Source organism: Falco cherrug, chromosome Z, assembly GCF_023634085.1.
Source record: "Falco cherrug isolate bFalChe1 chromosome Z, bFalChe1.pri, whole genome shotgun sequence".
Taxonomy (NCBI): Eukaryota; Metazoa; Chordata; class Aves; order Falconiformes; family Falconidae; genus Falco; species Falco cherrug.
The window spans coordinates 34,884,563-34,899,153 of record NC_073720.1 but is presented as its reverse complement, the minus strand read 5'-3'; the positions used below and the strand labels follow the sequence as shown (position 1 = coordinate 34,899,153).

Below are 14,591 nucleotides of genomic sequence, written 5' to 3'. Positions count from 1 at the left end.
CCTTCCTGGGGGAGACACTAATTTGGAGCAGCTTCTTTCCCCTCCTTACGCTCAGGGCTGACCACGAACCATGTCAAACAATATACAACTGAGAAGAATGCAAATAAACTTTGGTCTGCATAGCCCAGCAATGCATCTAGCCGCCCACTTGTGAGATACTAAACTGGTGTACACATGATACACAAAGAATGCTGGCTAGTTTCACCAATCCCTTCAGACAAAAAAAAAAAAAAAAAAAAAAAAAAAAAAGGGGGGGGGGGGGGAGAGAAAACCTGATCCTTGTCTTTATATCAGTGAGGTTGGAGTTCTTGCTAATAAAGGAGCTTTTCCCATGATGCAGTGTGATAAGGATTGGCCTACATGTAGCCCAGCGAGCCACTGCCGATGTTTTCTTGATTAGGTGTCTTATCTTCAATTGAGCTGCATCTGATGAAGGTTGCTGACAGCGTAATGGCAGGGAAAGCATCGGACAGCTCTATAAAATGGCAGCTATGCTATGACATGTCAGCCAGGACCTGGTGGATGGTAAGTTGGTGTGATAACTTTTTTCTTCCCTCCCTGGAAGCTTTTTTTTTTGCCTTTCTGAACTCCTCCTTCACTGTTGCAACGCACGTGCTGCAAAGTTCAGAGCGTGACAAGTTTCCAGCTCCAGCTCAGTGACTCCTCAGAGCTTCTCACCGTCAGCTAGATAGGGTTTCTCCGCTGCTGTAGTGCCATGGGCCTTCTTTGTAACAACACAGCAGCAAGGACAGTGTGGGATTTTTCCTTCTCCTTCTTCTTCCCCACTCTCTCTCTATTCTTTTTTTCTTTTTCTTTTTCTTTTTCTTTTTTGTTTTTTGTGTGTGAAATGCAAATTTTGCAGTGCTTGCCAAGCTAGTTGGTGTGAGAATGTGGAGGTGGAAGCAGTCACGGGAAAAAAGAAAGCAGTCTTGTCATCACGCTCTTAGCTAATTGTTCTTGAGTTGGTCTTAAAAATAGAGCAATCTGCCTCTTTATTCTGTTTCCTCTGAATAATTATTTAGAAAGTGTATTGTATCATGTTGTGAGCAGCCTCCTAATCAGTATTCGATTGTCCCCCACACTTCCCCTTAATTTGGAGTCCTCCTCCCTTCCAATGAATGCAGTAACTGGAGCAACTACTGATTAATATGCCGCTTGTCATAATTAAATTTAGTTAATGAGGATATGCATATTCAGTCCATTTTTTCTTTGTTTGGATGAGCATGGCTTTTTTGTTCATATTTATACAGCTGCAAATGAAAGCAGGGAAGTGGAAAAAAAAACCCTTACAGAGATCAGGGGAGGTGGACCCTGAGAGAGACAACTTTTTAATGTTGCCGGGAAAAGGAGCCCAAAACTTTATTTAACCTAAACAGTGGGGCTGGGAGCAAGTGTTTTGGGAACGAAAAGCTTTTCTCCTCAGCAGAGCTACACGAAGTTTTCTGCACATACTGATTTTGTTGCATGCGGACAATGGTCTCTTGTATGCAATAGCCATGCCATGAAAGGGACCTTCTGCTGGCTGGCATTCCATTATGAATATAAATTTCATTCTTGGGTTGCTTTGTCTGGTCATGTATTTTCACCCTTTTCATTCCTTCATTGATTGCCTTTGCTTGTTTGCCTGGATAATTATTATGCTTACTGCATGGGCTGTTTTTTCACAATTAGTACAGTGCTGAGACAATAGGCACTTTATTCTTGGGCGGTGGTTCTGGGGAGCACCAGTGGATAGCACGTCCCAGTGCCTGGACAAAAGGCAGCTTTCTGATTATAACTGCCTTCCTACACTGCTTTGCAACGACTTCATTATCTTTCCAAAGGTGGATGTTGCTATGTGCCTTCACTGAGGGTACCATACCTGAAGGGGGTATTTAATTTAAATTATGTTTGCTGCTTGTGATTGTTCTGTACTTCTTGCATACAGTGAAAGAGAATTTTTCTGTCTTTGCAACTTGTTGAACTATTGCGGTATGGGCATTCATGTAACTGTAAAAAGAACAGAGGAGAAAAGTAGATGATAAAAAGCTGTTCTGTGAATCTACTTTTTAGCTGGGAGTTATACTGTATAGTATTATGTTTAGATTCATGTTTAGCTCTTTATTCAAAATTTTTAATTGTAAGTGTGTACATTATTGAAAAGAACTTCTAAAGTGTCTGACAGATGTTTAGACACAGGCACTATGAAATGTTTGCGTAGCAGATTTCCTTAATATTGCATGTAGAAAGGCTTGGGTTTTTTTAAGGAGCATGTCTTAAGTTTGATAAAAGTTTCTTTAAGGATAGCTTTCAGTAAGCTGGCATTGCTTCCAAAGGGAAAAGAAAATCAATACTTTCACTCTGTGCAGTATTTTATCCTGAATGTTAATCTGTAAAATGCAGGTAATATAAATGTTTACTGTCATGAGTGTGTATTTCATCCACACTTTAGAAAGGGAGTTTAAAAATGCTTTACTGTTAAGTATGGGTGAAAATCAAATAATATTTTAGCTGTGCATAATATTTTACATCATATATTCTAATTTATAAAGTTGCAGTTGTAGAATATAAAGTAAACCCATGTACAATGTGATTTTTTTTCTCAAAAAAAGAAGTACCTTATGCTTCAGTGCCACAGTGTACAAAATATTACCACAGAGTTTATTGTATAATTATTTTTAGTAAATTTCTATCAGGAATATGCAGTAAAAGTAAAACCTTAAGACTTCTGAGAGAAAAAAAAAACAACAGGCAAAAATAAGCAGACGTCTTTAGTTTTCTGCTTCTGCTTTTCCTGAATGATTGTAAACATTGAATTGCAAATGCGTTGTGGGGAACAGGAAACAGCGTATTAAGATAGTTACTCATAGTTATAAAAAAGTTCATTAACAAACGCTATTATGACAGGCATCATTACAGAACTTGGTGTTTTTTTCATTACAGATAAGCTAGCTACTTTACAATTATTTTGCAGCATGGACATTCAACATCATACTTAGTTTGAATGTTCTTAAAATAAGGGTTTTTTTTAATTTTTTTTAAAGTAATTACATTAAAGCTATTGTTTGGAAAACAAAATTCTTTCTTTTTAAGTGGAATGAGGGTTTAGTAAGTTAAGTCTATGTTATTCACCTATGGTATTGCAGTACTACCGTATTATACTTTCCTATCTTACTGTTTATTTCATTCATATTCTTTTACTTAACTACAATAATAAAAAAATCATTTGATAAGGAAAAAACAAACAAAGAGAAATTACACACTCTCCATCTGCGTTCTTTTTGATATGGACATAATGACTAGAACACAAGAGGGTAAAAGTTTTGCTGAGAAGGCAATAAGCAACGAAGCGCAAACAAAAGTAAACTATTAATATATTAAATAACAATAAATACATGGAGAATTGTTAAACAGTCTCAGTCTTTTAGATGGTGTTAATGTGACCATCTTAGTTGTGGATCATCTTATTTTTGCACTTAACTTTGTGGTGAGGGAAAGAACATATTCAGTGAGGAGACAGAACCTATAAATCAAGTGCTGTTCAGTACAGCTGGCAAATACTCTAGAAATTTTTATTGAAAAATCTCCATTTAAAAATTGAGGAGGAATGAGGATGAGCATGTTTGAGAGGATGGTACCCACAGAAACACTGGATATTTTTTACTGTCTCTTCATTCATGGCAAAGAACTAGTATGGTGGTTTGTGACTGACTACAGATTTAAAAATTCAGATCTCAGTAGGTATTTACAAAACTTTCTGGCATTGTTATTAGGCTGCGGGTTTTGGTTTGGGCTTTTTTGTGGGAATAGTTTCCAAATATTTACATCTCAGGCACCTATTGCAAGTTACTTTGTTAAATCTTTGCAGAAGTCTGAATATGTTTCTGGTTGTCAGATCGTTTGCATGCAAATCTACAGAGTGTAAATACACATTCTAAAAAAATTCTGCTGCTTAATCTCAACCCCCTATTTTTGTACACATATATACATGCATGTGCAGTACAGATAGAAAATCAAAAATTGTCTATTCAAAATTGTTGGAAAAAAGTATTGAAATCACAGGTTTGTGTTAAGAACAATCCAGACACAACCAGGAAGTTCTGATTTATTGCAAATACTGCACATTTCTTCTTGTTTAATGGCTTGATCTTATGATCAAAAACATCATAACAAAGCCTTGGAACAAAAAGTTCATCAATACAAAGCTTATTACTTTTCTATTCTACTCTACATTGTCTCTTTCTGAAAGAAGTATTTTTTAAAAAGAGAAATTTCTTGTAGTATTAAGGCTGTATTAATAGGCCATATAATCCCAACTGGAGGTAAAAATAATAACAATTTAGATGCTATATTTCAGCGTTAAAAAAATTATTCCAATCCTAAATTTATTAGTAAAGCCAGGCTTTAATGTACTTTTTGATTTAACACAAATGTTAATCACATTCCAAGGGAGTTGCAGTATGTCAATATTTTGCAGCAGAACATCTGTGCAGTTTTCTAATTTGGATTAAAATGATATTCATAACACAACAACTCCATCAGTTGTTCAGAGGTACAGCTTGTTAATGAATCCTTTGTTCTCAATAATGACTTTTAATTAAATGATTTAGAAACAAATGTCAGTATAACTGTGGACATATTGAACATGCTGTGCTTATTCATGGACCTAGAACACGATGTCTTAATTCTATAAGTTTCAGGGGGAGGAGTGGGTAAAAGGAAGGGGTAGCTCAGGGTTATGTTCATAACTGTTGTTCAGTTTTCCTTACTTACACAAAAATTCAAACAGTGTATATAACTTAGTGTAAGATCCCTCATTAACTGTGTAATCCTTATTCTAAATGATCAGCTGAAAGATGCCTCTTTTAAGACACACTGTAAACTATTCTGAGATGCTAGAAGTATTTTGGGTTTAGTTTTTGTCCAGGGCAGTCACGTTTCAGCCTACAATAAATAACCAGCTCAAGTACTATTTATACTTAGTATGTCTCAGAATTGGATTGTTTAAAAGCAGAAAGGTCTGCCTGGGGAACTGTAAAACTTGAATGCCCATTAATTTCTAATGTTTGATGGTTTTTATTATGAAACAGGGGCATAACCTTCCTTCATTGAGGAAAAACCTAGAAGTAGCAGGGAACTTAAACGTTGACAATATGCACTAGTGTAGAATGAAGGTGCTGTTGTTCATGTCTAATTTTATTGCTGATTTTTTAAAAACGTGTCCTTTCAACCAAGAAAAAGATAGCTGTGCATATTCACAAACACATATTTTTCTAATTCCTCTGTGCCTTTTCCCTTTCAGTCCCTTGCGTTTTGGCTATGTATTTCCAGCTAGGTGTGCTAACATGATGTGGTTTAGCAGCACCCTCTGAGTCAAACAAGTTTTTCTGCTTGTGCTTTGTACCTGTATGCAGCAAGCATTCCACTCTGGGAGTCTGACAGTGCCTCCTTTTGTCTGCTCATTCTGGCAATGTTAACAGTTTTCTTATCAAGAAAGCTGTACATCAACAATGCCATAGACATACATTTGTGTGTATGTGTGCATGTGACTGCATGTCAAAATATATATGCGCTCTGTTGGCTTAAGGCATAAGTTCACTGAAATCAGGACAAAACAACTATTTAGTTCGAAAGCATGCTTCTACAGCATGTAAATGCAGTTTTACTTTATATAACATGTCTGTAGTTTATACAACTCTAGCAGTCAAGAGATAATTAACAATGGGGCTTCATGAACCTGTTCAGTAACAGCTTTTCTTTGTAACTTACCTTAACTTGTGCTATGATGGAGGAAATGCATGTATCAATCAAGCTATGACACCTTGCTGTAGCTGAATCTTCTTTAGGACCTACAAAATCTTACCCAACTCACAATAAAGTTGCTTTTTCTGTTCTGAAGTTATCAGTCTGTTCTTTCAATTTCCTGTGTTTGCAAGATACCCATTTTCTTTGTGCCAAGCTTTTTGTATTATGCAAAAAAGGTAGTTTTCTAGCTGGAATTTAGGATAATTAGTCTCTGATATTGTTTGATGATTGTTGAGTCAAAATTCTGAAGAAATAAAGCTGAGTTTTCTACACTCTGATTGAAAGTTCTATTAAAACTGGAAGAAGTTTAAACTGCCAAGTTGTCCCATTTAACCAGTCATATTCCGTTTGCTCTAGCAGAGTTGTATTCGTTTGTTCTAACTACCTTTTTCAGGTTTTGGAGAGCTCTGCTTTTACAACACCTTTAAAATGACCTGTTAGTTAACCACAGAAGGGTATTCCACAAGTGTCTTTCACTGGAAATAACTAACTCTGCTGATTCCGTACCTCACATTAAAAGTTAACATAGTTTCATAAATGTCTGAGATTTACTGCAACAGCCTGGAAGGCTGACGAGGTTTGTATCCATCTCTGATACATCTCTGTAGACGTGCTGATGTTTCTTGAGCAGAGCTTGCTGCCTCAGCTTCCTAGCCACGGTATTGCCCTGTACATGTGTTTGCAAATCAAGGATTTCTCAGCTACGTCTTTGAGGATGCTGGGGGGTGATGGTAGTGTTTGTTTGTTTGTTTGTTTGTTTGTTTGTTTGTTTGTTTGTTTGTTTGTTTGTTTGTTTGTTTGTTTGTTTGTTTGTTTGTTTGTTTGTTTGTTTGTTTGTTTGTTTGTTTGTTTGCCTGCTGCCCACAATACCACTACGGTTCCTTATTTCATCAGCCATCGCTCTCATAGAGCAGCCTTCTCCCTTGCTTTAACAGCAGTCTAGGGCCCTGCTACACTAAGAAAGGAGAATATGCATATTCTGCATAAGTCTGCATAAACATATTGTGAGGTTATTTGGCCCGCCAATCACATTTATTTTTAAGTGCATTTTCATGGGTCTGATGTTAGACGAAGGCGTGAAATGGATCTGACCCGAAGGCTGGCACCCATCCACCCAGCCCCGATGGCAGCTGCACCAGCCACAGCACTGCCTTCTACCTTACACCTGGGCTTGAACCACAGCACTGCAGGGCGACTGCGCAGTCATAAAGCTCAGGGAGTTTCTGCCCTTGGTATGGGTAATTAGCAAGTTCAAGTGGCAGGTGAGGACTCATGAGGCAGAATCTGAACTCAGCCATCTGCTGAACTTGAATTATTATTGAAGTCTTCAGTAGCCCTCTCAGTTGATTCCCACCAGCAGCAACGTGATGCCAGTGAGCTTTTCACCTTAACCCTATTTGTGATGCATCTGACTCCAATTTCATGCTGTGACTTGTCATAAAAATCTCTTCTTTTCAACCAAACTAGTTACGAACCTGGAAATTATTCCAGAAGGGAAAGCACAAGTTTCATCTAAGGCTGGGAGTGCCTTAGATAGGAAATATTAGCAAGAGAAGGGAAAAGAAGTTCTTTTATTCTTGCTCAGGTAAATTGCGCTGTAGTTAACATTGCCGCCCAAATTATTGGTGCAAAAACTTACTAGAACAAAGTGAATGTGTTAATAGCAATGACATGTCAGTTCTGAATTACTAAATGTGGTTTTCCATTGTGCTGCTAGAATTATCTCAAGGTATCTCACTGACAAGTGATAGGGTGGAATACAATCAATTGTTAGTGTTCTTTCACAAATTAATAAGCAAACTCATGTATCATTACTGACAGAAAATCTACACTGAGTAGCATATAACCATTCAGACTTTCAGTCCACCTAATTGCTTTATCAATGTCATTACCACGGCAGAAACTGTAGGGGTTTTTAAACTGAAACATCTTATTTATTCTTGGAGTGAATAATTTCATTTACATGGTATAATGCCTGGTATTTTTTATACAGTATTTGTAAATCTCTATATCACAAATGATACTGATGTGTAATTAGAAGATTCCTCATATCTAATGTGAAGATTGCGCGCTCGTTGACCAATTCTAGTGACTATTTTAATTTTTTTTATAAATTGTCAACAGCAAAAAAATGTCCATCCAGAAGTACCAAATGTGACAAGCATGGAAGGGAGAACACTGACCTGTATTAGCTCTTATGCAGCATTCCAGGTAGAATGCCTGGTTTCATCTCGTTCCAATTTAAACTGCTGCATTTGATAAGACCCAGTGAAGACAGAACTGCAGCTCACCTGTTTCTGACAAAGATATCCTAATAAATATTTTTTCCAAAACATTTTGGAAGTCACTCACACTTTTCCTTGAACTCTCAAATGAGTTTAATAACTTGACAGCCTTAGTAACGTTTGGTGTAGATGTCATATACAGGTATGTTTAGATTTGTTTCATTTTGTCAGCATATAAAATCAGATTCAGAGTCTTCTTTTTCTGCAGTGGTTTGCAACAAGAAAGTTGAAAAAGTACAGAAGAAAATCTGGAACATGCATTACTGACTATAAATAGAACAGATACATCAGTTTAATTTTTTTATATATATTTTTTTACTTCATATATTGTTCCTAACATTAATTAGAACTGTTTAAACTGACCATTTGAAAGAAGTGAAAGGGAGGTTGTGTTCTGGAGGATATTCAGGTAGGCTTTCTTAATACATTCCACAACAGTGGTAGCGCCCTTTGGTGCATGTTTGTATACATCTGATGTCCTCAATAGGGAAGGAGGGAGTTGTAATAGTAGCACAGGGCTTGACACAAGGAAAGAAATTGTCCAGAATTATTTTGCTGCTCTTTGGTGTTGTCATTCAAGACATGGATGGTGATTTACCCGCCCTTTACTGTCCTGCACTCTACAGATTGATAAACAATTAACTCATTACTTTTATCTTTTAATCAGGATGTCTTGATACACAATGGTGAATGCATCAGAGCCTTTCTTTCCCTATCAGCGTCCTACATTTTTGCCAACAATAATGAGCTGTCACAGTGTGAGTTCTAGAGGCGAGATTAGTGCATGGAAGAATGAGTAAACCTGTACACTAGGAGCGTAATTAAATCAAGCAGAACATAATAACAAGCATGTTACAGCAGTTTGACATGAAACAGGGACAAACTTCAACAGGCTGCTGAACTGCATACGTACACAAAACTGTGCTTCACTGTTACACTTTAAAGATTAGCAGTCTTGGTGGTACCATGTTCATTACCGCCCAGCTTTGCATAGCTTGATTTCCCTGAGCGCGCTCTTAATGCAGACCATGAAGCATAAGCCCGGTGCTCTGCTTTCCACACATGATGTTTTTTGGTGGCACACTGTTTATATCAGAGCAGCAGGAATTGCAACAGCACCGTTTTGGAAATTGGCCTGGAGTGTAACAGCAAGCAGGTATGGCTCTAAGGTACGTAATCTGCTCCTGCAGGAGGAGGGGAGAAGCTGGGTGACTGATACCTCTAAAAAAACCTACTCAGGTTTCTCCTGCATTCCAGGCAGCAGTGGAAGAGAGAAATTCAAGGTTAGCAGTGAGGCCCAGAGTGGTGATTGCTTTGTAAAGAAAAAATTCAATTATGTGAAATATTAGACCTGTCTCTCTGCCTTAGCTCTCCTCAATCTATTTAGGGATAGTTAGGAAAAAAAAACGAAACTTCTCAACAGATGCCTGGCTGCCTGGGCACAGAGAGGAAAACCATAATTTGTCTGTAATCCCTAATGCAAACAGTTGTTCATTAAGAAACAAAACTAATGTAATCTTGATGATTTGCTTGGATTTCTACTCTATCATGGTGTTTTGTACAGCTGGCAGGCTAATGTAATTTTACTTAGAAACCCAAAGCAATCTGGTACTCAGACAACACCATGTAGATTTAGGTAAATTTGGGGCTCAGATTAGCATAATACTAACTAATCATGAATATCATTTGCATTGATTAGAGTATTGGGGAAAGATTGTTTTTAAATAGGAGAAAATTGAAACAAAGATTAAGGGCAAGGGCTTACAAACCCAGTTTTGCTTTATGCAAGAATATAACAGATGATTTCTGCTATAATGCCTAATATTTTAACATGTAAGTATTAATTAGAGTATCAGCAAAAGATTGTTTCTAATTGGAAGAAAACTGAATAAGAGATTAAGGGCAGAGTTTATGAATCTGCTTTTGCTTGATGCCAGTGTGCAGCAGATGATTTCTCCTATAATGCCAAAAAGCTTAATCTGTAAAGGATAGGGTGGCTAACACACTACATAGTAGAGACACTACAAGGATTTTTTTTCCAAATTAGGCTTATTTCACGCTAACAGAAAATTAAATGTTGTATGAACATGTCCGTGATATTGCTAACAAAATTAAACTAGTCAGGTAGAAAAAAATTACCTCTGAACACATACGCTGTGGTCTAAAATGGGACCGACCCTCATTGTTTTAGCATTTGGCATACCTGGCTTCTTAATAATTACAGTATTTCCAGGTTTATGAGTGCTTTCTTTTTAAAAAAAAAAACAGAAGGTTGAATGTCTATGCTTTAGACTATGTAACAAATATATTCTAAGGCCCATCTATTTTAAAGCAATGATCCAGATATGCAACATCTCTCTTCCGCACATGGCTCTGGTCACTCAAAGCTTTAGGAGCAGATTTTATGGCTATTTTAAATATCAGATTAGGAAAACATTTATCAGGTATGCCTTAGCCTACAAATATTTTCAAGAGTTGCCTCTATGCTAATTATTAGTATTTATTACAGCAATACAGTACTGTAGTGTTACTAAGGTATACAATTTCTTCAGTAGCACAAAAGACTTCTCAGCTAGACAGTGCAATTTCAACGTAATGCCTTGTTAGTCACTGAAGTTAAAGTAAAACTGGTTTTACTGCGTGTAGTAGCAGGCCTAAATTACAAGAGTGTTGGAATATTGTATAGTGGGGCAGTGTTTTGTGCATCCTTCGCATGCATTGCCTGTTCTTATAGGACTGATAATTATGACATCTATTCATTTGGAGACATAGTCCAAAATCTAACTCAATCTTGCCTCTGGCTAGACTCTTGAACTTCTACTTCATTTGAGTTCTTTTTTGTCATCAGGCACTGAAAAACTATCAATACACTATCACACTCCGTTCTTCTAAGGAAAAAACACATTTGCGTACATACTGTGCGTGCAAAGAGGGAAGGATGAGAAACAGGCAAAAGAGATTGTGTTGTGGAAGTAGGACTGAAGTAATCTTGGTCTTTCTCAAAGAAGCCTGAGAGGCTTTTTAGTGTTTTTATAGTAGGGACTGAAGGAACTTTGTGCTGCTGTCAGTGATTTGAACTTGTGCATAGGTATCTTCTGTGAGACAAAAATGCAAGGTCAACAACAGCAGCCTGGCAGCTCAAAAGATCTTTTAGCCTTCTCATGTGTCAGGGCATGGGGTAGCATTGAAGGACAACATCCTTCAGTGTAATGTGACTACTTTATGAAAAGCAGTGAGATGAGTTTAGTAAGGTCTCAAGCCACTGAGGAAGTATTCAGGCTACATTCTGAAGGCATTTTCATTTTCTCAGGGCTGCTGCTTCTCAGGCTTAAGTAGTGTGCACTGCAGTAGGTTAATTTTGCCTTCCAAACAATGCCTTGTGAGAAATCCAGCATGTCAGCCCATTCAGTCATTTGTGGATGTGTTTGTAAGTACCACAGAGTGCTGAGATATTTAGCGGCTTTTCACAGCCACTTTCACAGGAAGCCTATATTGATGTTGCTGGCATTTAATTTTAAGTGAACCTTCTTTTGCATGATGATCTACCATATCAGACAAATCTAATGTTGTCTGGTGAAATTCAATACGTGAATATTTCCCAAAAGCATAACTGAATAAGGAAAGGATAAGTATGTTTAATAATGTCATGTAGCAGTAGGGCTTGTATTTGACAATCTCCCTGCTCCTGCAGACAGCCCACACATACTGATTTTTACAGTACTTTAATGATGAGGGCAAATATTCAAGGAAATATCTTTTTCAGCAGGAAGAATGATAAGACTCTGTCATTTAAGGGCAAGAATGCTTGAATGCATCTCCTAAGCTCTTTAACTGAGAAGAGAATATGCAATTCTGTCGTTGGAAAAAACAGGAAAGGAATCCACAGTTTTAAGTACACCTATAGAATATTGCCCTAAGTAGTCGTTATAGGAATATCCACAGTATGCATGGCCACATAGTGTAAAAGGCTTTGAAAATAATCAAGCTGTCACTGAATAAGAAGCAGGTTAATTTGTCATGTGATGAGCTCTGTATCTTGTACTGATGTTTCTTAGACCAATTTATATGGAGTGTATCCCTCTACCCAGTGTTGCAGTGTGTGGTACAGATGCACTCCATAGCTGAAGCACAGCAACATGCCCTCTAGCCAAAAATCTGGGCACTATTGCTGAATCTAAACTCATTAGCAGTCCTGCTTTGTGCTGAATCCTCCTGCCAGGCAGGACAAATGTTGTAAAACATCTTTCCTTAGCCACTAATAAATGCACGCAGCACAATAATTATGAAAGCTTCCCCACCTAAACAAAAAAATAACATGTAAAGCAGCTGAAGAAGCAGAGGCACAGGAAGGAGCAATAAGTTCCTCAAGTACCCCAGAAAGAACAAGATAGGAAATTTGATTTAATCAGACTTTAATGTCAATGTACTGTGGATGAAACTGCACAGTAAGAAGCACTGGACCTCTTACATTGAACAGAAAATGTAATTTGTTTTAAAAAAGAAAAGTTCCAAAAACGCTCCAAGGTGGTGGTCTTATGAGACCTGTCCCTATCTTTGGGATCTATCTATGTCTGTGCTGAGGACACAGGAGAACAACACTAGAAAATACTGCGGTTAACAATTGTAAAATGCTTACTTTACCATAAATGTTAGCATATAGATTTTGCAAGTATTTTTACACAGGTTGTGTATTGTAAATTGATTTTCCCATCTAAATTTCCCAAGATTCAAGTATTTTCTACTTCACATCAGTGCAAAATCAACATTTTCCCTTTTTTGTTTATTTATTCCTCAGGACTGGGAAGGAGGAGGGGAAAAGAGCAGAGAGGCAGAGAGAAGATAGCTCACAGATGGACTCACAGTAACTTGTATGTTAGAATCGTAGCCAGGAAAACATATGACAAAGATTAAATTCCCTACTCTGCCATTTCCCATACCTGAAGTAGATAAAAAGTCATTGAATTCAGTATTATTTTTTTCTGCACATGTGCAAGAGTTTTAAGCGGGATCAGAAATGCACGCCAAGTTGTTTGCCAACTTGAAAAAATGGAGTGTAGGAGATAAGCCTTTCATCTGAGTGAAGGAGAAGGAAGGCTGGAAGTTGGGTGTCCCACACTGATGATGTACGCTAGCCATCAAGCTGCTGCTGCGGCTCCTTTTCTTCCCCGCCCCCTTCCCCCCCTTTCTCATTTCATGAAAAATTACATTCTGCCTCTATTTCTGGTTAGTGTTTTATTTAAGTTAATTTCAATTAAGCTATAATAAAGTTAATTTTCTGTTGAAAGTTTTGATTTTTATTAATTTGGGTTTTTTGAGAAAAAAGCTGCTGCAGCAAGAGTAACCAGCTAACTCAAATCTGTGCTTGGATGAGAAGTATGTGAATTCTTTTGTCACTGTTGAATTTTTAGATTGAAAATATTTACAGTATCAAGTTGAAGAACAGAGTTCTCACCTTTAAAAATATCTCAGCTGGTCACAGTTAGATCTGAAAATACTTGTGAAGGCATAGCACAGTTTTTAAGAAGTTGAATTCCTCCTGTCATAGTGTTTAAGAACGGTGGATACAAAGCAGTAAGAGACGTGGTCAGACAACCACAAGCAACTTTTATAAGCATTTTAGGAAGTTACAGCTCCTCACCTGGAAGTTGTATACTCAGTGTTGATGCAGTACTGGTCTTGATGTGTGGGCTGGTTTTGGCAGCACAGCACGATTTGTTGCTTTACTCCAAGCCATTGTTGAAATGAAACTAGAGTTAGTGCATCCTAATACACAGTGTTTTGAACTAGGACTTAATAATTCACTGCACATAACACACTGGTATATTCAGTCTTCTTTTGAAGGGTAATGGGCTTGGCTCTCTCCAAATGTAAGTTTCAGTATAATAATTGCCTGAAACAGATAATAAATCTTGTTTGAAAAAACTCAGGTGAAGGAACATTTTGAGAAAGGGATAGTATTTATGGCTTTACTTTCCAGGAGTTCTTAGGTCTGTTCATTTTATTCTCAAGATATAATTGAGAATAAATGATGCTTATAAATCAACAAGCCAGGCAATCCCACGGTGATAATCCAATAACAGCGATCGCCACAGCTCCTACAACTTCACCGGATGATTTTTCTTGGAGACAGGCCAGGCACAAAGTTGCACCAAAGCGTTGCTTTGGCTCATTCTTGGCGACACACAGGCAGGGATTTATCTGGTGGAAAGAGCTTCCTGTAGTGTAGAAGTCCACATCTGAGCAAGTGGCCGTAGGCTCCCTGTATGGTTAATAGCTACTAGATCAGTGGAGTTTGGAGAGGGATTTCTTCATTTAGCAGCTTAGCTGAAGCAGGTTAGATGAACAGGTTTTGTCTTGCCTGCAGTTCAACTGGTGGTTGTCCTTTTGCTCTGTCGAGCTACCTTCGTCTTAAGTATCATTTCATATCATTTTTGTTGGCTATCTGGAAAGAAACTGCACGATAACTTCAGTAAAACTTCCTCAGAAATCTCTGCGTCTCTTTAGAGTAATGTTACTTTTGTT

General features: G+C 37.6%; 1 protein-coding gene across 7 annotated transcripts in view; it reads left to right on the top strand.

Moving 5' to 3' along the window:
• Positions 1-339: 339 nt before the first annotated feature.
• Positions 340-14,591, top strand: part of NFIB (nuclear factor I B) — a 274,329-nt gene continuing 260,077 nt past the window's right edge. For 6 of the 7 annotated variants that reach the window (XM_027807930.2, XM_027807927.2, XM_027807926.2 and 3 more), the window contains exon 1: positions 415-525. In XM_027807930.2, coding sequence (XP_027663731.1) covers positions 430-525 — 96 coding nt within the window. In that variant the 5' untranslated portion in view covers positions 415-429. Of the gene's footprint in view, positions 526-14,591 lie in introns of all 7 variants that reach the window. The other variant, XM_027807929.2, reaches the window with a different exon arrangement.